The 23,702-nt window shown below is 49.6% G+C and overlaps 10 protein-coding genes across 10 annotated transcripts; 6 read left to right on the forward strand and 4 right to left on the reverse strand.

Annotated features, from left to right (window-relative positions):
- Positions 1–152: 152 nt before the first annotated feature.
- An01g10810 (uncharacterized protein) lies at positions 153–5,043 on the forward strand (the record flags this gene model as incomplete). Its single annotated transcript, XM_059743835.1, has 16 exons — positions 153–231; positions 281–446; positions 559–684; positions 858–980; positions 1,049–1,149; positions 1,236–1,297; positions 1,376–1,450; positions 1,569–1,629; positions 1,726–1,818; positions 2,168–2,292; positions 2,590–2,781; positions 2,833–3,689; positions 3,743–3,908; positions 3,964–4,132; positions 4,195–4,306; positions 4,473–5,043. The coding sequence occupies 16 exons, from the start codon at positions 153–155 to the stop codon at positions 5,041–5,043; spliced, it is 3,078 nt and encodes a 1,025-aa protein (XP_059599775.1).
- Positions 5,044–5,481: 438 nt separating this feature from the next.
- On the reverse strand, positions 5,482–7,854 carry An01g10820 (uncharacterized protein; the record flags this gene model as incomplete). Its single annotated transcript, XM_059743841.1, has 2 exons — positions 5,482–7,521; positions 7,561–7,854. 2 exons carry the CDS (start codon positions 7,852–7,854, stop codon positions 5,482–5,484), a joined length of 2,334 nt encoding a protein of 777 aa, XP_059599776.1.
- A 327-nt stretch (positions 7,855–8,181) lies between these two features.
- An01g10830 (uncharacterized protein) lies at positions 8,182–8,949 on the forward strand (the record flags this gene model as incomplete). Its single annotated transcript, XM_059743846.1, has 3 exons — positions 8,182–8,186; positions 8,263–8,479; positions 8,545–8,949. 3 exons carry the CDS (start codon positions 8,182–8,184, stop codon positions 8,947–8,949), a joined length of 627 nt encoding a protein of 208 aa, XP_059599777.1.
- Positions 8,950–9,322: 373 nt separating this feature from the next.
- Positions 9,323–10,542, forward strand: An01g10840 (uncharacterized protein; the record flags this gene model as incomplete). Its single annotated transcript, XM_001389464.1, has 3 exons — positions 9,323–9,356; positions 9,425–9,685; positions 9,776–10,542. The coding sequence occupies 3 exons, from the start codon at positions 9,323–9,325 to the stop codon at positions 10,540–10,542; spliced, it is 1,062 nt and encodes a 353-aa protein (XP_001389501.1).
- Positions 10,543–11,082: 540 nt separating this feature from the next.
- Positions 11,083–13,512, reverse strand: An01g10850 (uncharacterized protein; the record flags this gene model as incomplete). The annotated part of the gene is made up of 4 exons (XM_059743859.1): positions 11,083–11,975; positions 12,025–13,332; positions 13,365–13,448; positions 13,494–13,512. The coding sequence occupies 4 exons, from the start codon at positions 13,510–13,512 to the stop codon at positions 11,083–11,085; spliced, it is 2,304 nt and encodes a 767-aa protein (XP_059599778.1).
- Positions 13,513–14,684: 1,172 nt separating this feature from the next.
- An01g10860 (uncharacterized protein) lies at positions 14,685–15,405 on the forward strand (the record flags this gene model as incomplete). The annotated part of the gene is made up of 3 exons (XM_059743867.1): positions 14,685–14,885; positions 14,981–15,335; positions 15,377–15,405. 3 exons carry the CDS (start codon positions 14,685–14,687, stop codon positions 15,403–15,405), a joined length of 585 nt encoding a protein of 194 aa, XP_059599779.1.
- Positions 15,406–15,523: 118 nt separating this feature from the next.
- An01g10870 (uncharacterized protein) lies at positions 15,524–17,713 on the reverse strand (the record flags this gene model as incomplete). The annotated part of the gene is made up of 2 exons (XM_059743873.1): positions 15,524–16,689; positions 16,786–17,713. The coding sequence occupies 2 exons, from the start codon at positions 17,711–17,713 to the stop codon at positions 15,524–15,526; spliced, it is 2,094 nt and encodes a 697-aa protein (XP_059599780.1).
- Positions 17,714–18,444: 731 nt separating this feature from the next.
- An01g10880 (uncharacterized protein) lies at positions 18,445–19,282 on the reverse strand (the record flags this gene model as incomplete). Its single annotated transcript, XM_001389468.3, has 3 exons — positions 18,445–18,694; positions 18,755–18,839; positions 19,021–19,282. 3 exons carry the CDS (start codon positions 19,280–19,282, stop codon positions 18,445–18,447), a joined length of 597 nt encoding a protein of 198 aa, XP_001389505.1.
- Positions 19,283–20,922: 1,640 nt separating this feature from the next.
- Positions 20,923–21,649, forward strand: An01g10890 (hypothetical protein; the record flags this gene model as incomplete). The annotated part of the gene is made up of 3 exons (XM_059743885.1): positions 20,923–20,994; positions 21,077–21,135; positions 21,361–21,649. 3 exons carry the CDS (start codon positions 20,923–20,925, stop codon positions 21,647–21,649), a joined length of 420 nt encoding a protein of 139 aa, XP_059599781.1.
- A 1,156-nt stretch (positions 21,650–22,805) lies between these two features.
- An01g10900 (uncharacterized protein) lies at positions 22,806–23,623 on the forward strand (the record flags this gene model as incomplete). The annotated part of the gene is made up of 4 exons (XM_001389470.3): positions 22,806–22,952; positions 23,013–23,080; positions 23,154–23,266; positions 23,595–23,623. The coding sequence occupies 4 exons, from the start codon at positions 22,806–22,808 to the stop codon at positions 23,621–23,623; spliced, it is 357 nt and encodes a 118-aa protein (XP_001389507.3).
- Positions 23,624–23,702: the final 79 nt, after the last annotated feature.

Consider the following 23,702-nt stretch of genomic DNA (forward strand, 5'->3'; position numbering starts at 1 on the left):
GGATCAATTTTCCCAACAAAATATCAGATGAACATAGAGGGTACCCTGACATCGATCATGGTGGGAGCCTCCTTCACCCAAAATAGCAAAAGATAGACCAAGAGGGAAACTAAATATTCGGCACATGAAGCCCGGCAGTGCATGTTGAACGCATGGAACGTGTAAACCCCGCATTACTGTGCCTCGGAGAGATGGAAAGCACCGAGGATCACCCGCAGATCCCATACTCGCGTACCTGTCGCTTAGCAGTCGCCAATCAACGTTGGAGAGGATTTTGGAGGGAGAGAGATGATTGACTGTTTGGGTCTGGAGATCTACAAGACACCTGAAGAATGGTTGCGGCTTACCGCTTTCCAACCCAACAAGTTCGCATTGGTTTCCTTTCCAGGTCTAGACTGGCTCTCCTTTAACTTTCAAGTTCAATTTGCTGCATGTGATTGTCCGAGGTGTAGAACATTATGAAGAAATTATGTTCGATAGCAGTATATGTTCGACGTTGAGGAAACTGCTTCCGCGTTAAGATGAGGAATAAGCGCAGTTGGAGTGGGGTTACATTAGGCTTGAGGACCTGAACCAGTATGACTGCACTAATTATAGAGTAATCACCAATGTGCCTGGATTATACGTTACCATTGACGCTTATACTTATCTTGACATACAGCACTTCTCCATGCTTAGAAATTTGTAAATCATGAATGCCTGGTTTGTTGCAGTAGAAGTTTGATTATCAGGTGATCTTTTAAGGCCAATGACGCTATTCCGTGCCTGATCAAGTCGCAATCTGCTCAGGAATAAATTCACGGAGTTAAAGTCAGGTTATAGTCAAATTATGATATCTCGTGATCTTACAGTGACAGGCTCGCTATTCCTGTTTGGGACAGAATCTTGACTGTTGTCACCCCTCACTTCCAGGGATCATTTGCGTGCGGCTCTGTTTTCCTCAATATGTTGTTCCAGAGCTATGTTCATGTCAACTCTGAGTATACATTTGGCTATCTATTGCGTGCATATGGTGGTTCACTTCGTTCTCCTTCTTAACTGTATACAGGAGTTCCATTCAAGTTCTCTGCAAAATGCCCTCAGCTATGAGTGACCAGTCCACAATCATACCCGCCAACAGATCGGGTTATATCCATCACAAGTCACCAGGTGTGGTATGAATCCCATTGATATCTGGATTATTAAGGAATCAAAACTGACACGAGAAGTGCACGACCTTAGCCTCGCATGTGTAGCGGGATCGACTGTCAGGACAACCCCAACCTTGTATGACATTATACCAGCTACAGAATCCAAAGTACTGTGAGATACCCATAATATGACATAATGAGTCCATAACTAATGCAGAATTGGAACACAGGTGTTTTCTACACAGGAATGGGTTGAATCGAGCGTGAAAGTCAATTGCGTGGTTCCCCTGGCAAAGATAATGAATAAGGAAACTGCAGAAGTACTGAGGTTGGCTTCCAACAAGTGAATGTGCGGGCCATGACTGATGACTTGGGCTTGCGATGCATATGACACAAACTGCCCAGGTCACTGTCTCGCAATGTTAGTCTGATATCCAGGCACAGGGTAACATCGGCACCCGTGGCAATCAAGCACCAAGAACAGACCCAGAGAAGAGCGGTGAACAATTGTGCTGGAGGATAGCATGAGCAGCCACCATTCAATTATATGTTTTCGTACAGCAATCAGACTGCAATTCTCATCCTTAGATGGCAGCCCACCTTGAAGACAGGGGGAGGAAGAGCCCTACAGGGAATTATGAAATGAAGCCGAATGCAGTGGGGGCGAAGATCAAATCTCGGCCCGCAAGTGCTTAATCACGTTGCCGTCCCACGAAATCCCAGCCGTTTTTTCTTTGCCGCAGGCTTTTTCGCTCTTTCTTTCCTACAAACACAACAACTTTTGAAACAACCTGAGTCTTATTGTCGAAATGTTCGCTGCAATGGAATAACATACGCTTTTTCGCCGATTTTATCTTTCCAAGTTTGACCATCAGATCACTAAACTAGGAAACCCCGAACTTTGTTTTGCCTTACCCAAGCTACTATCGCGACCCTTGCCGAAGATAAACCCTGTGTCTACTACTATTAACTGCTATCTACTGTAGCACTGCGTCGACACCAAAGCCCTCTAACCACTCATATTGTTTACCATTCAGGTCATCTCACCCTCAGTGACCTTGACTGGACTGCTTATGCCACAACTGATCAGAAATCGAAACATGAATTATCGTACACGTCTAAGAACCCTTCAGAAATTTTTGCAAAACCCTTGTGGCTAGCGGTGTGCGCCCCCCCCACCACAGCCGCCTGATCTTCTTGACAAAACTTGCGCGCGTCGCAGCCTGCCAGCATGACTTGTGAGTCGGTCTTTGCTTAAATGCCTCTTGCCTTTTATTTCCCGCTGTAGTCCTTCAACATGGCCTGCATCTTTGCCCCTTGCATGTCATCATGGCTACGAAAGCAGCCACAAGCATCTAAGAAAGAGGAGAAGGATTACTATATCCACCATCTCGGATCCCACAATCTAGTGGTTCTCAATTACTGACATGACGGATCCCTAGCTCGAGGCTGGCGGCAGCTTCTGAGTCGAAGCATAATTGCCATGCTTCCGCCATTCAACTTCCTCACGCTTCATTATGTATACTTCATTGCGACGTCTTTGATATGCAGCGTCATATTCTGGGGTTCCTCGACTCCGCGGCGCAGTGTTTCATACACAGACTCCCTATTTCTATGCATCAGTGCCATGACGGGTGCTGGCTTAAATACCGTATGTTGCTTTCCCATCCCTCGATAGAGCTAGTAAAGTAACTCGTAACAGGTCGACCTGTCTTCCCTGAATTCGTTCCAACAGTCTATCCTCTTCGCACTCTTACTGTTGGGGCATGCTATTCTCATCTCAATAACGGTGCTCTTCGTCAGGATGGGCGCGTTTCAAGCCAAATTTAAAGGCATATCACTTGAACGTGCCCGTAAAGCACTACAGCAACAACTGGTAGGACAAGACACCATACTTGAACCAATCCAAGAGAGTGTTGCCAGCGAGGAACACTATCAGCTGGCGAAGATTGACGGTGCTACCCTTGATGTCAAGCACGCGGTGACAGCAGGAGCTGCACCCGCAGATAAGTGCAACGACGTGCGAGATGACGACCAGATCCGATGGGTCGACGATGATCAAGTCACCCTCAGCCATATGAGGGCACGTCAAAAGCACCATCATCACCACCGCGTTTTTCCCATGGTAGGCGTTGGGGCCCGTCTTGACTTGAACAACCACCCCCGAGATGCTGCGCCAAGAATGACCCAGAATGATGGAGATACAGATTTACCTGCCCTCAAAGGCCTTATCAAGGGCACACAAAAATACTTTAGGTCAAAAGGATCTATCGCACGAAATTCCCAGTTCCATGGGCTTACCCCTGAAGAGCGAGAGAGACTGGGAGGTGTCGAGTATAAGGCCGTTTCCTTACTACTGGTCATTGTTGCCCTCTACTGGATCCTGTTCCTCATTTGTGGTATCATTGGGATGGGTACCTGGATCGCAGTGAATCATCCAGATATACCTCGATCAAACGGCCTATCGCCTTTCTGGACAGGCGCATTTTTTGCTGTGTCTGCATTTGTGAACAGCGGCATGTCGCTCTTGGATGCGAATATGACTGCATTCCAGACAAAGTATGATCTCCCCTGTGTGCATTGTGTCTGAAAGCATGCTGATTGTTATATAGTGCGTACCCTTTGCTTACCATGGCATTCTTGATTCTGTCTGGGAACACGCTTTACCCATGCTTCTTGCGGTTTATTATCTGGGCAATGAGATGCTTGATCCCAGATAAGCCGTCATGGGCGACATGGAAGGTTACTCTGGACTTCATCCTTGACCATCCTAGAAGGGTATGCCGCCGGATTCCAGGTTTCTTCACAGTTTTCTACGCTAACCTAAGCGCAGGTTTACACAAACCTCTTCCCGAGAAGACATACATGGTACTTGCTCGGTACCATTATCATCTTGAATGCGATCGACTGGGCTGGCTTCGAAGTCCTTTCAATCGGAAACAAGGAGATTGAAAGCTTGCCAACAGGGTATCGAGTCCTAGACGGACTGTTCCAGGCTTGCGGTTCGTATACAACCTAACTTTGCTGTGGGTCAAATCTTCATCTGACACATTGTGTTGTCCAGCTGTACGAGCGGGAGGCTTCTACGTCGTTACGATTGCGGACCTCCGTCAGGGACTACTCGTTCTATATGGTAAGCACTTGTTTCCCCAAGCTTTAATCAGAATTATACTAACGTTCCACAGTTCTCATGATGGTCAGTTTATTAGTAGTTTGTAGTCGACACAGATCAAACTAACCTTATATGTATGTAGTATGTATCAGCATACCCAGTGCTGGTTACCATGAGGTCAGTAACAATCGCTCCTCTCCTTCCTCCCAACCACCCACTAACGACCACAGAAACACAAACGTATACGAAGAGCGCTCCCTCGGAATCTACGCTCACGACAACACGGACGACGAGACCGAAGAGAAGGCCTCACCAAACATGCTCATCCAATTAGTCCGACACCACCTCCTCGGCCGACAAGATGCATCCACCCCCGAAGCATCCCGCAGTTACTTCGTCCACCAGCAACTGCGTTCCCAACTGAGCCATGACCTTTGGTGGATCGCCCTCGCGGTCTTCCTCATTGCCATCGCGGAATCAGGAAACTACAGCCGCATGCCCGTGGCATATTCGACCCTGAATATCATTTTCGAGGTCGTCTCCGCCTACGGTTGCGTCGGCATCAGTGTGGGCTTTCCGAGCTCGAATGCCTCGTTCTGTAGCTCCTGGCATACCATCAGCAAACTTATCTTGGCGGCTGTTATGCTGCGCGGTCGCCACAGGGGTCTTCCGGTCGCTATTGATCGCGCTGTCATGCTACCGAATGAGTCCCTTGAGTGGGCGGAGGAGGAAGATGCTGCTATGAGACGTGAGCAGTCTCGTGCTTGGGGGAGTGATAAGATGCCTGTGGGATCAGTTTAAGTGTTCACTCACTTTTAAATGGGTTGCTTGAAGGTTATTTGTGGATGGGGTGGTATGTTGAAGGTGATGTTTCACAAGGAGGGGAGGTGCAGTGATGTATCGTTTGGTGGCAGTGATTGCTTGTTCTTATTTTTGAGTTGCTATCGTTCTTGTGATTTTACTGTCTGTGTTATTTTGTGTATTTTGTGATCTTATTCCAGTGGTAGAGTATACGTATGCCATCGCGTTTTGCACATGTAACTGTCAGCTCACTTTCAATTAGTGTACAATATGCCGCACAATACGAACATTATAGCTATTGATCACACTTACACGAATTCTAACTTTTATATTGACACCAGCAGACCAGACAAGATATATCCCATAAAGCTACGACTGATATATAACAAGACAGTGAGAAAAGAAAAGAAAAATGGGTACAAAAGGAGATTGAACAGATTAATCCTCCTCTTCTTCAAATTCAACCTCATCTTCGTCCTCCTCCTCTTCTTCCTCTTCCTCCTCATCTTCGCTACCATCATCACCCGAACCAGCCTCGCTTTCATCCTCTACTTCCTCATCATCATCCTCACTGTCATCATTCTCACTAATCACATCATCCATGATGGCATCCTTCCCAGCTTCCTCCTTCTCCTGGGCCCTCCGCTTCTCGTCCTCGCGTCTACCCTGCTCAAGAATCTTAGCCTTCTCCTCCCTCAATTTCCGCTGCGACTTGACGAAAGCTCCCAGCGGCGTGGCCTCCCAATCCAGATCCTTCAGGAACGTCTCCACCTCAGCACGGTTCCTCGGCGTGTAAGAGACGCTCAATCTGCGTTCCTCGATGAAGCGCGCATTGGCCTCCACCTTCTGCACAAGCAGCAGAATCATCTGATTGACCTTAGCATTCTTGTTACCTCCCGACCGGGAGCTAGCCTGCTTCAGCCAGCGCTTCAGCGAGACAACAATGGGGACGGAGAGTTCAGGGAAGGCGATGTGTTTCGTCCAGAGGACAAAGAATTCGGAGAGGAGTTCGGCGATTTGCTCACCCACGCCATCTTGGTAGACGCGCGTGCGGAGGTAGGATTTCGGTGCCCGGATGGCTGTGTTGAAGTCGAGTTGCCTCAGGGTGCTGGATTTCGGGGGCTTGCGCATCTCGGACAGGTTGAGGACTTCGAGGAGACTAGAGGCGAGGGGGATGTAGGTGCCCGTGCTGCGGGAGAGGCGGAGGAGGGAGCGGGTGAGTTGGAAGCGGAGAGGGAAGTACTGCGCTGTGGGAATTAAACGCATCGCACCGATGGTAATCTGCACGACGGGGTAGATGAGGGGGCGCATGGCGGATTGTTTGCCTGCCTTGGCTTCTGCGAGGCCGTCGCAGTGCTGGGAGAGGACGCGGGACCAGAAGTCCAGACTGTGTACGTATTGCCAGTTGTAGACGGTTTTGTAGGATTCCTTGGACGTGTTGGTGATGCTGCTGCGAAGGTGCATGGCGAGTTGGCGGATGAAGTTGAAGCCTGTTGTGTAGGAGACGTTCTGGTCGACGCCCCAGAGCTCTGCGGCGGAGTTCTTCATCAAGTTCACGCCGGGGAGGGTGTGCACGGTGGTGTTGCGGCTGCCCTTGACGACGCCTTCGTAGGAAGCCTTGAGGACGGTTTCCTTGATGCCGGCATCGCCGATAATCATGAGGCGGCGGAGGATAAGGAAAGCCGTGATACGCGTGGCTTCGGTGGTAGCAACGTCCGCCCAGATGCCGACAATGGTCTTGATGAGGACCTTGAGCAGCTTCCTGAACTGAAGGAGGTAGGGAAGCATGGGCTCAATGGAGGAGAGGGTGAGCTTCAAAGTCTGTTCATCGGACAGGTTGGTGAGCAGCTCGTGGACCGACGATGTGTGCGACTTGATAAGCGGCGTGAGGGTCTTGAACTTCTTCGAATCCAGAGACACCTTGATCTTGCCAGAGGCGGTCTCCTTGACGGGGAGGTGGTGAGCGAGAACCCGGGGAATGGTGCTAAGGGCTGTCACCAGGACCTGGTGATACACGTCGGGGTCGGAGATCGAGTACTTCTGCTCTTGGGCGTCGTCGTTGATATGAGCGGCGGCGCGGAAAGCAAGGACGGCCTGTCTCATCGCGCGGATCGAGTGCTGCTCCTCCATCAACTTCTGCCACTTTTTGACCATCGCAATGGTGAGGGTGTTGTCAATCGTCTCCTCTTCCTCCTCCTTGGCGGCCTTTTTCTTCTTCTTGGCCGGTCCTTCTTCCTCTCCTTCGCTCAACTCGTCCACTTCCGCAAGGTCTCCGTGGTCACCGAAATCGAGCAACTCGGCATCGTTTTCCTTCAGGTACTTGTAGAATTCGGGATCCTTCTCCTTCAGGGCTTCGAGCTGGTCCTTGTGTGCTTCGAACTCATCGGCGTCGCTGGACTGGGAGGCGGCGTCCTCGTCTTCGTCGCTAGCGCCTTCCTCTTCAGCGCTGGAAGCAGCAGAAGCCTCCTCCTCCTTCTGCTCATCGGAGCGCTTGCGCTTGCCAATCTTGGGTGTGACATCCTTCTTCCGAGCCTTCTTGCTCAAGTCCGCGGCAGAATCAGCAATATCGAACCCGCCCGCGAAGAAATCGTCGACATTCATATCGGCGAAAGCATTCTGCTTCTGAACCTGCTCAGGGCTCTCCTCGGTAGCCTCCTCCCTCTCGGCACGGTTTTTGGCATTATCGGCCTTACGCTTGTCCTTGAGGTGATTGCGCTGTTTGATCTTCGCATTGGCCTTCCGGCGTTCGAGAACATCCTTCAGGTGCTTCTTTTCGAACTTCTTGGTGGACTTCTTCTGAGCTCCGGCCATTGTGCCCGAGATCCTTGCCTACCCGACCGAACGAATAGGATAAAACGTGTGGGAAAAGTAAAATGAAGGACCACGACGACAGTCGAGATACTTCGAGCACGCGGAAATCCCGACAAGAAAAATCTGGAGACGAAAAAAACATCCCGCGGCAGAATCAGGCGGTGAGTGGAGCCCCGTTATGGTGACCGCCTTCCCTTCCCCTCGCGATGATGCCAGTCGTCTCTCCCCCTCATCGCACCATCATGTATACCCAGCGACCGTTGGCGTATGCCCCTACGCCGTATAGCTATACGCCCAACCCAGCGCTGGCGGCGTCTATCAACCTTGATGAAGTGAGTCGTCTGGAGGTTGGAGAGTGTTGCTAGATTAGGACTGACTGTTGCGGCAGGAAGTAAAACTAGCCTCCAGCGCTGCGGAGCGGGATCTCTACGAGTCGTTGGCTGAAATCTACGGCATCATCGTCACTCTGGATGGCCTGGAGAAAGCTTATATCAAAGATGTGGTTACGGAAGCAGAGTACACGGAGACATGTACCCGGCTCTTGAAGCAGTACAAGTCCAGTTTGGGTGATGAGACTGTTGCAAATGAGTTCGTCGATCTAGAGACCTTCAAACGCACCTGGGAGGTGAGTATTACTATCGTGTGCTTACAGTAAGACGATAGCTGATCACCTGGTTTTCTTTTGTGTAGCTGGAATGCCCTCGCGCCACCGAACGTCTCCGCATTGGCCTCCCCGCGACAGTCGAACAAGCCTCCCACAGCACACCCGCCGCGAACATGGCTCCAGCAGCTGCAGGCCCTGCAGGAGCATCTGGTAGTCTGATATTGACGGCTACTGAGAATTTCATCACCTTCTTGGATGCGCTGAAGCTGAACATGGTGTCCAAGGACGCACTGCACCCGCTTTTGTCGGAAGTGATCCAATCCGTCAATAAAGTCACCGATGTCGATTTCGAGAACCGGGGCAAGATCATCCAATGGCTGATCACCTTGAATCAGATGCGTGCAACCGAGGAACTCGGTGAAGACCAGGCTCGGGAGTTGGCGTTCGACATTGAACAAGCATACCTGGGATTCAAGGCCACTTTGGGTTGAACCGGCCTTGCGGGAGTTATTCACTGTCATTGGTGGGGAATGGTGCCTGGCGTCTGGGGTGCAATACCAAATTCGAGATTAGTTTTTCTTTTTTGCTTTAGAAGATCGCTTGTTCTTGTTTGCCATTCATCCATGCTCTTATCTTGATCTCGATTCAACTTTGGGGCGGCGAATCCGATCCGCGGAACAGTCCCCGCCGGCCTTTCCTCTTTGGGAAATCACGACTTTTTTTTTGCTGCCCTGCATCCAGAACCCCCCAATCTTATTTTGCCACAGGCACACCGATATAAGACTGGAGTCTCGATTCCCCGTTTTCTGCATAGACTTACCACCATCCGTAGTCGGACTAATCAGCCCCCCAGACCTCTGCACCATGATAAGCGCCGATCCCGACGAGCCTCTCCACGGTACGTCTTCTTCCTCGGAAATGCCCCCTGACATCTCGGGCGATAATGTACTGATAAGCCTGCTTCAGTGTTCGATCTCCCTCAGATCCACACTAAACCCTCCGGCACTGAGCTCATTCAAGCTCTCGACCTACTAACAGTCAAACCGCGGAGTTTCGGGCCCGTAGCCCATGTAGCGACAAAGGGCCGGACCGTGCAGCCTGCTGGAGTGACCCGCTATCTGACATCCATCATCGCCAGCCCGCTGGCATGGCTCGACACTGACGAGCTCCGAGAGGCCGTCTGGGATGCCGCTGCAGCCCGACTTAGCGAGCGCTCCGGTCGAACCGGTACGCAGAACTGATATTGTCTTTTTGTAGTGCTCATTGCGCCATTTTCTTGCCGCATCTAACATGATGTCTTGCTCTTCGAGCGAATAGCCATGCCCGCCATGTCCCGAGTCTTCAGCATCCCTAGTACCACATCCGATGGACTCGAAGTCGAGGAATTTACACTGACCCTCCACGAACCCTCCCTAACAGCCGACAACCTGGGCATGAAAACCTGGGTCTCCTCATACCTCCTCTCCCGCCGCCTTCACAACCTCCTCGAATCGCCCCCCAACCTCGTCCCCTCGACCTGCACCACTCCTCAACTCTGTCCAGACAACAACAAGACCCTCCGCGCCCTGGAACTCGGCGCCGGAACAGGGCTCGTAGGCCTCTCCTTCGCCGCTTTGCGCGGCTCCTCAGCCACCATCCATCTCACAGACCTCCCGGACATTGTGCCCAATCTGGCCCACAACGCGGCTCTCAACGTCGAATTGCTCAATCGGACGGGCGGTGCCGTCACAACGGGTGTTCTTGATTGGACCGTTACCCCGGACCCGCTGCCCACTGCACAAGAGCAGTACGATCTCATTCTTGCTGCGGATCCGTTGTATTCGCCTAGTCATCCAAAGTTGCTGGTCGACACGATCACGCATTGGCTGAGTAGGGGGCTGGATGCCCGTGTTGTGCTGGAAATGCCACTCCGGGATGCGTATCTGCCTCAGGTGCAGGAGCTGCGGGATCGGATGGGACGGTTGGGGCTGGCGGTGGTGGATGAGGGTGAGGAGATTGGCTATGATGATTGGGAGTCGGCGGACGGGGGCGCGTTGGAGGTGAAGTGTTGGTGGTCAGTTTGGGGATGGAGCGAGAAGCTCTAGGGAGGGAAGATATTATCCACGACGTCATGATGAAAAACGAGACACGATGATAGAGTCTAGACGTAGACTGATTGACTGCTTAGAATTATACTTAAGATGCTGGAATAGAGCCACGATTCTCTTATACATGGGACACTGTTCGAGAATGCTTGCGAAGTAGGTATATAGAGAAAGACAGTAGATGCTTGGATTGTTCAAAATGAGACACTAGTGAAAGATGACGTGCACCGAGGCAGATGACCACGTCAACTCGGATAAATGCTTTCTGTTCCTGTAGTGGACGCTGTGTTACCGGCGTTTGCGGGTCTTCAGATCAGAATTGAGAATTACTATTAACTGAGTTATCTTGTTTGAACGTAGCCAAGCTCCAGCCAACTAACTATAAGCATTCCGTGACCAGCAAAGTCACCATTCTTTGTCACGTCTAAAGAAAAGCAGTCTCGTTGTCTGATACAGGGGACTCTGGGATGCTTGGTTCTGTCGTCGCTTTTCCTGCACTCCCTCCGTTCTGGCCAGCCTACAATTAGACTTCAATGAGCATTAAGTCGTGAGGAACTGTGTGCTAGGCGAACATACCTTTATACTACCACGAGTACCGAGACGACTGGGCGCTTCTATATCGGTCTGAGAACCCCTCGATACACTGGGCTTAATATTCCGAAGAGCCTCAATGAAATGCTGGGCTTTAAGATGAAGTTTGGTCGGAGTCTTGATTGCGCTACCGGGTGAGTGCGAGGATGCTTCATCCATAGCAAAGTGCAACGCAGCTTGTCTGCAGAGTGACCGCAAGTCTGAGCCAGATAGGCCGGCTGTTTGACGTGCGAGAGCCTTTAGGCTGACTTCAGGGTCGGTGTCTGGTCTCTTAAGGAATGTCTGCAGAATCGTAAGTCTTTCCTTCTCGCCGGGCAGCTTTGTCATAACCTTATAGGGGAATCGCTGCAGGAAAGCTTCGTCTAAATCTGTAAGCCGACTGGTCGCGCAGAGAATGAAGGTTGTATCTTGACTCCGGGATAGTGCATCCACTTCCTGGAGGAATTGAGCCAGAGCCGTTCGTCGCCAGGACTGATCGTCAGCGGAGCGACGGTGAAACAAGGCATCGACTTCGTCAATGAACAGAATACAAGGTGATAGCTTCTTTGCTAGTGTGAACGCGGCATGAATTGCTTTTTCTGCATCCCCCGCAATATCACTCACGATGTCTGCTGGTTTGACCCAGAGCATGGTCGCTTTGAATTCGTTAGCGATAGCACGAGCTAAATGGGTCTTCCCAGTGCCAGGAGGTCCGTGAAGTAAGACTCCTGTAGCTCTTGGTTCTTCCAGAAGTGTCTTTGAGAAACCGTCAATCTGGGTTCTCAACAAGCGCACCAAGTGTCTTAAGTGGTCTTTCACATTTTGCTCCAGAATGATATCGTCGTAGGTAACTTTCTGAGTTTCTGCTACCCGTTTAGCCTAGAGTCGGAAACTGAGAATAGACGCACTTACCTGAATCGGCAATGCATTTCAGAAGCCCTAGCTCGAACTTGTTGCAATTCTTCCTCATTGCATCAACCTTTCCGGTGAAGCTGGGCTCCTCAACTTCCATAAGCCCATTTTTGGGGGGTCCTGGTGGCGGCGGTTCCTCACTATTAAGACGCCGTAAGACTTCAAGGATGTCACTAAGTTCCAGTGCCCCTTTGATGCAAACCCGACCCAAAATTTGGCAAGCAATCAGCGTGTAGTCCATATCATCATGGAAGTTAATTAACAAAGTATCTGGTATATCCAAGTGTACGGCGTCGGATAGCAACTCGGAACCAAAGCCTTTTGGCAGCCTTTCTCGTATAGACCCCTTCAATTTTCTAAACCTGCTCGCAATCTCACGCTGTTTCTTCTCTGTTTCTGATGCAATCCTGTGATTGGGTGACTTTGGATCATCGAACCAAACAATAAAAGAAGGTACGATGTTGAGTTGCCGTCGAGAGTCATGGTTCATATCGCTGACGATGAGCAATACAAGCTCATTATTCCTCCAACGTTCCATGACGGCATTCATAAAACTTCCCAAGATCCCGTAGGAGATACAATCAACCTCATAAGAATTGCGAATGTGGAGTATAACTGGAGCACTTTGTTTCGGAGCCATGCTGTGAGAATCACATGACTTCTGTTCAATCTTCGCCAAAGGAGCATTCAAAATGGACTTTATTGAACACTGACTCCGTAGACTCTGCCCGTCTCCGAACTGATATTTGATCATCCGATCTCTATCATCCATTATGGCGTAATCAGTGTCGTTGTCATCACTGAGACCAATATCTGAACCTGCATGCTCTATCATCTCGTCAGGGAATATCGATTGCTTATTCTCATCCCGACATATGGAATCTGCACAGATAGAGCGGTCATCGCGATGCTGAGCGGATTGGTCTTGTTGATGAAATTCACGAGCAAGCTTATACAGATCCTCGGGCCCTGCTGAGATGCAGGAAGCACCCATATCTCCTGCTAAGCGTTCTATAATGGCTGTCGCGCAGGCAGAACTTCCAACTTCCACTGCCATGCAAGGCCATATGCCGCATCGCTTCACTTTAGGAAATGAAGTCTTACTGAGTAGAGCAGCAGTAGCAAGGTCATAAAGTTCCGCGTACCGCTTTTCTTGGAACATATACTCATCGACGGCTTTCGCTTGGTCCTTGTTGTCCTCATTCTTGCTTCTACCGACTCCGTCAGTATCCGTACAGGGACTCGCTTCCTCATCTCCTTGAGCACTAAGGTTACTATCTCTAAGTAGGCGTATTCCTGTCCGATGTTCTGACTTGGTTTTGACATTCTCAGCTACAAACCAGGCGGGAAGCGCATACGGATGCTGACGGTGCAGTGCTTGGTATAGTCAATCATTGTGGACCTCAAGACGCCAACAGAAAAGCCTAAACAAGGTTCGCACTAGGAAAGGAAATGGTGTTTAAGCTTACCTCTACCTTCATTGTCCATCGTGGATGGCATCACAATCAGGTCCTTATTTGAGCCGCAATCTAATGCGAAGAGTTGCACATTGCGGAAGACTTCATTCCAAGGATATTTTATGGTTTATCTAGACTTATACGAGAGAATGACATGTCTGTCATTGCGAGAGGCGATTAATGCCTGTTTTAAACAATTTTGGGGCTGCTGCCCCTTGCTGCTGCATCACATTCGTATGAATCATGCGGTGGTATTCGCGACAGTCGATACGTGAAGCAATCCGAGACGGCTTGTCAATATATGCATAGGCTCGATACCATGCCTGCAATCGAGCTGATTTGGCTTAAGCTATAATGTTAATTAATTGTATCTCACGACATCTCGCCGAACAACGACCAATTCGCCAGAGCTCCAGGGAATGACATTGCCAGACTTCTGCAGCATTCCCGACCCTGAATGTCACATACCTATGGTGGGGGGCACGACGAATATCAACGGTTCAGTCCACACACATAATTGCGAGTTTGCACCAATTCACCACGACAGTCGAATCTCAACATTGTAAGATGGAATTTGGATGACCATGCCGGTCTTGGGATGAAAGGATTCGATATTAGTGCCTTTAAGGCTTCCACTCCATATATTGGATACTTAGTGATCTTAAATAGCGTGTCTGTTCAACCGCATAACTCCTGCGGAATGGTATGGACTTCTTCAGAACCAGTAACAATTCGCACTCAGCACCCCACGAGTCAGCGTCCATAGTTGGGAGGCCAATGAGCATGCCCCAGTATGACTGAGCACCTAGACATTAAATAGAGCGCATGCCGCACTTTTCAAAACACTCCCGAGAAGCTATAACACACAAGCTATGATCTCTCCGTCTTAACATGTAGAGGGAACTAGGTGTAGATAGATGGATCGCGAGATCGAGACAATAGAGAGTAGTTGCTGGAGCCTTCGATGAGCCAGGCATCAATCAGGCAGCGAACCAGGTCAGCCACCGATGACATATGACGACGCTCGGCACCGCCACCGGCGATAAGTGATATTCGCTTCTACGCCTGTACTTAATACAAACCAATATGAAGCTCAGTGTTTAGCTCCAAGTGTTTAGCTCTCCCAAAATACTGCTTCTTCATTTGTCAAATTGGAAACCCTCCATTTTTATATCGACAAGCGCAAAGTATTGAGCAATCAACATGGTGATCGGCCTCCTAGCAATTACCGCCATCCCCACCGTCACCGGCGTGGCCATGGGGGTGAGTGAACAGCGCAAAGCAAATGAGAGGAAGAATGACGAGCGACGTATGGCAAAATTCAATATCGATGTCGCACCACCACCGAACGAGGAACCTGACGATGAGGTCCATGGGTTACGGGTGGTGCTGAGGGACTTTAAGGTACGATTGGCATTGTCGCTGCGATATAGTTCTTGCTCCTCTTGTTTTGTATTTAAGTGAGTCTGACTAGCTGACTGATTATGTCGACTTGACAGGTTTATCTTGATGATCCTGTTCCCTCGAAGCGAAAAATACCCTCACATACCGCGGCAGCGTTCTATATTGAGTACCCGGAGCCGGAACATACAAAGCACCTTAAGCGGGGCTTAGGATTGGCGACCACCATTTCAGATAACCCGCCGATGTTGGGTTGGATATACGCAGATAGCTACACACATGAAATGAAATATGGGAACCGGTCATCGAGTTGCGATCATGTCGTTGGGCCGTGGGATTGGGAGGATGAGGAGACCACGGTGACACTGGAGGAGAACAGGCAGTTTGTGGCCGTGCAGGAAGATGATGGCTCCTGGGCGCTATACTACGATCGCGATGGAGATGATTTGGAGGGTGTGTTGGAGGAACAGGGCAAATTGGATAATGATTTCCAGCCCTTGCGATTAAAGCGGAGCCTGATTGAACAGCCTGTACAAAAAACAAAAAATGATAATTCATGATCTATATTGAAATGCTGGATTGGGGAATCGTAAGGTAGACTTTTCATATTCGTACAGAAACACCAACGCATCCATAGGAACCTAGTCCTCGAGTCCTTGCCAGCCCTGATTGTCGTCGTCACTGCCAGAGTCTGCGCCTGACTTTGGTTGAGATTTCCTATTGCGGCTGGCTGAGATGAGAGCCTTCTTCTTGTTCTCCTGGCGTCGCTCGTAACCACTCTTGGTGCTAATTCTTGTCTTCTTGTCGTCTTTGGTGCCTTGGGTCTGCCTGGCCTTGACGCCGTGCTTCTTGAGCTCCTCCTTCTTCTTCTTGCTGAGGTCCGGAAGAGCGTCCAACAGCCACTTCTGTACAGACTTCTCCTCATCTGTCCCCCGTAACTTCTCGCTGACGTCAATTACATTGGCAATGCTCTTGACATAAGGGATATCCTCCTTGGTGTAGTATGTGACTGCAATGCCACCTTCACGGCCAGCTCTGCCCGTCCGTCCAACACGGTGGACGTAGACAGCAGCGGAGTTCGGGATATCGTAGTTAACAACCCCGTTAATGCCTCTGAAGTCAACGCCACGGGCCAAAAGATCCGTGGTGACCAGAATCCAAATTTCACCCTTCCGGAATTGCTTCATGATCTCGGAACGTTGGCCGTCCGATAACTCAGAGTGGAGGACAGCTATACGTGACGAGCCACCCGCCTCGGGAGGGATATCGTAGCGCAGTTCTGAATGTAACGCAACCGCTCTGGGAATCGTCTGAGTAAAGATCAAGAAAGGTGGGCGTAAACGAATGTCCGTTGATGATGCTGCGGCGGGGTGCAAAAGCTGCCGAAGACCGAGCAACTTTCCTTGCTCAGTGGCAGCATAAACCAGCTTGTGCTTGATGTTTGGAATAGCAGAGTCCTTGAGGCCAACCACCAAACGGAGTAGCGGATAAGACTTGGTCTCGCTTAGAGTATCTTTCCGCTCCTTGATCGTTGACTTAGCGAGGTCTTCGACATTTGACCCCATCGTCGCTGACCAGAGACTTGCTCGAAGCTCAGGATGCGTGCAGGAGCGCCAGATGTCAAGTGTTTGGTCGCGGAACAGAGGATCCAGGAGAACATCCGCCTCATCCAGAACCACATTTCTCACAAGAGGGAGAGTCGCCAACGGTTTTGTCCGGTTTGCAGAAAGCGCGTTAACAAGAAGCAATGGTGTTGTTACAAGGATGTCGCTCTTGGTAACCGGCGCCTTCCCTTTGCTGTTCTTTGCTGTGGCCTTTTCATCATCTTCAGAGCCCAACGATTCCGAATCATCTTCATCCAGGACGTCTTTGCTATCGTCTTCATCATCACGCTCTACCACACGCATGCCCTTCTTCATCAAAGTGATCTTCACACCAGTTCCCAAAGCTAACTTTCGGCCTTCGTTGACGATTTGGCTAGCAAGCTCTTTCGTCGGAGCAATTACAACAGACAAGATGCCCCGTTCCTCTGGCTTTTCGTGATGGTGCCGGACAATCTTGTTGATCACCGGGATCATAAATGATAGCGTCTTGCCACTTCCTGTAGGCGCAACGACCAGTAGATCCGGTTCGGTGCTCTTTTCAGTGCCCGACTTCTGCGGCACTGATTGGTCTCCGAGCAAAAGAGGAAGACTTCCTAGTTGAACTTCAGTAGGGACCGTAAAGCCTTGCTCAGCAATGTTTTCCGCTAGACGTCGGGAAATATTGTACTTCGTACGCAGCTGTTTAAAGGAGACCAAGGGCTCCGGAAACAACCGCCGGGCTTTCTTCTGCTCCTTCTTAGTGAGCGTCTGAGCGGGCTCCTCTTCCTGCTGCTTTCTCTTCTTCTTTTTCTTCTTAGATTCCTCCTTCTGAGGCTGAGTGGGCTGAAGTTCTTCAAAATCACGCATATCAGTGACCTTGATCTTGTGAGAGTTCAAGATCGTCCGGCGCTCAACTTCATCCATCGAATCATCGCCTTCGGAGTCAGATGCATCTTTCTGCTCGGAAGGTCCATCTTCATCCTTTTTCGATGGGGCACTGGCCGCAGACCGTTTACCTGAACCGAAGAAATCTAGATCGCCAGCATTGCCATCTTCTGCATCTGAATCACCTGCAGCTTGCGTGCGCTTTCTCTTTTTCCCAAAAGCATTTGACTCCAGAAGCTTTTCGGCCTCTGCGTCACGGAAAAGCTGGGGGTTCTCGGCCTTGCCTTTGGAAGGCAGTGTCGAAGACAGGGAATTACCAGCCTTGAACTTGGTGGACCTTGTCAATAACTTAAACGCATCCATTTCGTTAAATATACGGACTATCAGTCCATGCGACTAAGTAATTTAAGTGGACACGAGCGTCCGAGTCCTAGCGATCGCGAGCTTGATTCTGATGGTTGTTGAGTAGTCGGACTTAATGAGGGAAAAGTTTCGATGCTGAAATTCTTTACCGCACGGGCCAATCAGAGGCAAGCAACCCTCACCTCCATCAAACGGATAATTCTCGAAGCTCTCAATATTTAAGTCCGAAATATCAAATTGTCTGGCCTAACGCTCTCTTGCTATGCATTCCGGGACTAGATAATATTTCAATGGTGAACTTTGAAGTTCTTGTGCTTCAGATCTAATTCATTGTTGTATCCCTACTGACAACTAAAGCAGATACCGAGCCATCGATCGTGGCCACGGCCAACTCTTAGAGTAAACTGATCGAACTTTGTAACATCAAACATAAAAGACAGTCATAGCTTCGAGATATGATCATCAGTCACTTAAGACAGTGCCGCTTCAATAGCAGAATGGCTGCCATGGTCTACAACATCCCCCCTAAAGCAGCCAGAATTCCAACCAAATAGTCGTCCCCACGCATGATCCTAAGTCTAAGACAACAAGAATGAGACGTACCCAATTGCTCGTATCGCACAACCTCAGACAACAGTTTATTCCATCGTCTATCATACAATAGTACAGCACACAAAGGAAAACGGGAAAGGGAAGGAAGACAGGCTAAGTCACGAGTGCTTGGTATTTATCTAATGGTGTCCGTGGTGCTCAGGCTGTCCCTTGTAGCCAACGATGTTCATCCGACCAATGATCTCGCCGACGGTGAAGAAACCAACGATCTCCGCAGCGGTGACACCAGCAAGAGCGATCTCCTTCTTGTTGGCGGTACGAACGCGGGCGATGATGTTCGAGGGAGCGAAGCTGGAGTTCTTGAAGGCGGCAGGGTTACGGAAGGCGTTGGTCAGAGGCTGGAAGTAAGCCTGGAAGGTGGCCATGTTGCTGTGATCCGCATTAGTTGACAAGGGTCACGGTTCGTTAAGGTTAGCTGTGAGCGCTTACGGAGGAGTCATGTTCTGGCCACGGAAGACCAGCTTAGCAAGCTCGATTCCAACCTTCGAGTAGTAGACGGTAGGGGGTATCATGGCTGCATTGACACGGCAGATGATTAGCAATGCTCCGAAAGATATGACAGAAATCCGGGGATGGCTCCACTCAAGGAGTGATTCCACGACATGACGGCATCCAGCAATGCCACCATCATAGTACCATCTCAATGGGTATTCGAAGGGGTAATTCAAAGCAGATATCATGGAGCGTCCGCTTACAATCGACAAAAGCGATGACTTTTCCGGTCCTTCCACCGACCTTCCTGAGGGCGCTACCGAGACCCTGGGCGGCGTTGGCGATGGCGGGACCAGCCGTCGAAGAGACGCGAGAAAGACCCTCAGATGCCTTCGAGGCAGCAGAGGAAGCAGTCTCACCAGCCTTGGAAGCGGCTTCGGAGGTCGAAGAAGCGTACCTGACCGCAGACCTGCGGGTCAGGAACTGCGATTGCCGAAGCACGGCACGGGACGCCGTGGCGGGCATCTTGAAGACCACTGGAGGAGATAAAACGCTAAAAGGAAAGAATGACTCTGAAAAGTCGCAGGTGGAGGACAGTAGAGTCCAATGGCGGTAGGGTCAAGAGCCGGTGACACTGGATCGTCGCGCAATTGCAGGACCAGAATTGAGATTTGAAGTTCGGGAAGTTCAGGGAAGAGCCTCCACTTCCGTGTCACGTGCACTCGCGCTCATGCTTTGTTTATCGGCGGCCATCACATCAACTCGATCTTTGCAAATCCAACACACTTGGCTATTGCAATCTTCCATTTATCTAGACTGCCAATCGTGCATTGACGCTACGGATACACTAAGCAGGTCATTCTTCGTGGTCAGTGGTGTACTCACAACATCCGAGACTTCCGTTCTGCCGAATGACCGTGCTTATCACTTTGCAATCGACAATGTCGATTCGAAGTGGCTACGACAATATAGACACACTTTGTCCACCATCTAGGAAAGCGCTTCCGTGCTATACGGGAGATTTTATAGGCGTCTGATTGACCTTTTGTGTCATATCGCACCCATATAAACCTCTTCCCTAACGTTATACCTTGACAGCCAACGAATCAGTCATGTCACCTATGTCCAGCCTCCGAGCGCCATTATACAAGCCAGAGAGTATGGGAGAATGCATAGCGTATCCCGCTTTCTGGGCACAGATCGAGAGGACCAGTCTGTAGTTTCCCATTGCAGCACTCGTCGCGGTCAAGTGGAAAGTCTGCTGAATTTTGAACACTTCAGATGCTCTGGCGTATATAATCACCTGCAAATATCGCTACGTACGGGTATGGGCCGGCATCAAAACTTGACAATGACATGAACACTTGATTAATACGGAGTGCCACGTATTTCTCCGACGAAGGACAGTTCCTGGCGGCGATTATGCGGAGAGATGACATACTAATCATAGGAAAGATAGTTATCGTTATGAGCTTGTTAATATTCTTCGTATTGCACATTGCTTGAGCTATCGATATATGATCCCCAGCTGCCTGTAACCCATGGCGTCATTTACCAATCTGAGCAAAAGTAGCCTACTGCTCTGACAAAGCTTTGGCGATGCTACATTTCATGTTCGCTTGGTTGCATCGAGTAGCAGCAAATAGTTTACTGTCTCTTGGGGGCCAACTTCGTAGTCAATGGATAAACAACGATCATTCAATGGGCTATCTATTCTGACAGCTTCTCTACAAAATAGCATACTCTCCTCGAGTATAAGCCTTTCACTCGGTCGTCTGCGTACAAGCCGCTGGAAAATAGCAACCTAACAGACAATCTACCGATACGGAATGGTTGAAACAGAAGTACATTTTGCTGTCACCCCAACACAAGTACGAGACGTTGTATGTACTGAACCACTTCCAGCTCTGATGTATTACCATGCCTTAAATCCTCCTGTCACCGATTACGGCAGCGTCTCGGCTTCTCTATGGCGAGGCCAAGCCTTTAAAGTCCCTCTTGCCAGGAGATAAAATCTAATGCGATATCGACTTCTGATATTTACTGCTGAAATAATGATATGTCAACCTAGCTTAGGTCCACGGGCTGTGCCTAAGGTGCCTCAACGGGTGTAGTGAATACAGAGATGACAGTACTGGGTAGGAGAACTCAAACTCTCTTTTCCAATGGCAAGGGACCCCGGTATCTGGCTTAATTGCCGGGTTCCACAGCTTTCAAATGGAGCCATCAGACTACGGGTCGTCGACGATCTTCGAACAGACAGAGAAGTCCTCTGGCCCAATTTTTCTTTTGATGACCCTGTCGTTGCTGGGGAGGAAGATGCTAGGCCAGCTTGATCAATTCAATAAGGATGTGAAGGCGCGTGCTGAGGCATTGAAGTAGTATTTGAGATTTTATAGTGGTGAAGACGAGAATGGTATAGTTTGCGTAGGGTCCGCGGTTGTGCAACTAGTTCTTCATGGCTTACAAGTAATATATTATAGTATAGTACTTGATTCATGATAATACCAACACTTGCGGGTTCGGGATCAACTTTGACGATCTTCTCACGTTGTCTGATTTCAGACTACCAAACTCATTTGGGGGTGGTTCTCCTCCTGTAGAGTGCGCTGCCGCAAGCCAGAAGCATTTGGACTCTCGTCAACTGCTACTAGAGCGGAGATCCTAGTACTATACTTAGTCGTACTTGAGCAAATTGCTCTCCGCTACGCTATCAGGAACGGTTCGAATGCAATTTCCCTAGAGATGGGAGACCAATCAGCAAATATGCCAAGCACATGTTTCTACATATTAGGAAGCACGAGTGCGCATATTCGGGCAAACATTGTGATATTAGTATGGACTCTAGACCGAAGTAGCCCTGGTGCGGGACTTCCTGATCAAGAGAAGTGAAAAGATAGACCGTGGGACTAGTTAGTGTCCCAGGTAACGATCCGCAATGTGACTGATTGCTCTAGCCGACCCGTAAATCCGTAGTCTAATTTTTAATTTACTGTGGACTTATAGGGGTTAAAATTTGTTGTCTAGTGTCGGTCTCAGCCTCCTGGGTTCAACGCATGGCTTCTGATCTGCTGATGAGACCCAAAGGTGGAACGATCCATGGAAGGATTTCTAGTAGGAATGGTTGGTGTTCCTGATATAGTCACGTGAAAAGTCTATTGTCGGAGATCCACTTTATATTTGCCGCTTAGTCATGGGGCGCCACCACTTCATGATTTATTCTTCACTTTTGGCGTGTCGCGCCACGACGCAATCAAAAGTGGCTTTGCATTCGCAATGCGCCCTAATTGTGCGACTGGGGCGACACCTACATCATCTCCGGCAGGAGAGCCCAGTTGAGGCTAATTTTACTGCGTGGCGCAGAATCTTTGCTGTGTATACCCAAAACTAAGCCTTCAGAGCCGGATCAAGCTTTATCCTCCATGCCACATCAATAAGGTTCTGGCAGCTGAGATTAGGATGATCTCTTCGCCAGTCCACAAGAAAATGTCCGGTTGATCTGCCCTGCTATTTTTCATCGGCGGAAAATTGAGTTGCTCTATTGATTCTGGGTCCGCTCCGTCGTCGGCATCACTCCGTGATGTTCACAATGTATCAGTCTCTCGAGGCATACAGACAGGCTCAATCCCACCCACAACTTGATTATGCACACATACCTAGTCCAGCCCTCTCTACTCTGTACCAGACAAGCAATGGCAAGGCGCATCCATGATGCTTGCTGTTGGACACTAAATTGTCTGCCTAACAAGTGTATACGTAACGCCCATCGAAGCTAAGATCAGTGGGTCTCCACACCGTAGACCATGGTCCAATTCTGGAATCAGAATTCAGGAAGACAACTCACTTGATTGGGCTATCTAACTCTTCATAGTATGGCTCGTTTCATGGATGTCGACGCTGAATGGATAGCCTTACATAGCTTTGGGCCCCATCTACCTGCTGTCCTTTGCTTCTTAAGCCAGGCCTTCCCCTACGTTTGCTGTCTTTCTCTTGCATTGCATTTCTGCATTTCAAACAGACACAATCTCAAGAAAAGACCAAATTCACAATGTTCGGCGATAGTTTTTTCAGCTGGTTCAAGTCCTCCAAACAGGAGTCGGCCCCCGAGGCCACCTGGGACCCCAACACTGTCACAATGGCCCAGCCCCAGAGCCCTGCCGCTCCAACAACTGAGGGTGTCGTTACCGGTCAACCTGTATGATTTCAGCCCGGCCCTAAGCTTTCGTTGTCTCATGATGCTGACATGAAAATCCAGACCCCAAACAACAACATGGACATGAGCCTTCGTGGTGGTGGTCCTCCCCCTGGACCTGGCGGCGACGAGTAAGTAACTACTACTTGAACCCTGAACAACAATATATTTTTTAGACTGTAACTGACCATGCATCTTCAATAGTTGCTGCTGCTGTCTCGACTGCTTCTGCTGCTGCGGTGACTGCTGTGGTCCCGACGGTCCCCCTGGTGGCCCTGGCGGTCCGGGTGGTCCTGGTGGTCCTGGTGGCCCCGGTGGTTGGTAAAGAATACCAACGTCTACGATCATGTTTCTTTTCCTTCTTATCGTTTTACTCGCCACGTTCGAACTTGATACCACTATACTGAATGTGATGTTGTGGCGCAATGGATAAGCGGGAGCTTGTTTGCCGGACGAAGGCCTTGTCAATGGCAGATAGGCTCTGTGTCATGGTTGTTTTATATGATACTATGTTTTTATTGGTTATGTTATACGCAAAGCTCTTTCAAATTATATGCTACATCATTACGGGGAGAACGTAATATCGTCCTTGCGGCTTGGAAAGTAATCGATGAAGATTGTATAAAAGTCTTAAATCTTGCATAGGAAATGAATTCCGCAGCACTTATGCATGAATGCATGTGAAATTGTCATAAAAACAGTGGAATCATTTTCCTATCTCTGCCAAGTTCAACAATAATGTGAGCCTTACGT

The sequence above is a fragment of the Aspergillus niger genome (assembly GCF_000002855.4).
Source record: "Aspergillus niger supercontig An01".
NCBI classification, from domain to species: domain Eukaryota; kingdom Fungi; phylum Ascomycota; class Eurotiomycetes; order Eurotiales; family Aspergillaceae; genus Aspergillus; species Aspergillus niger.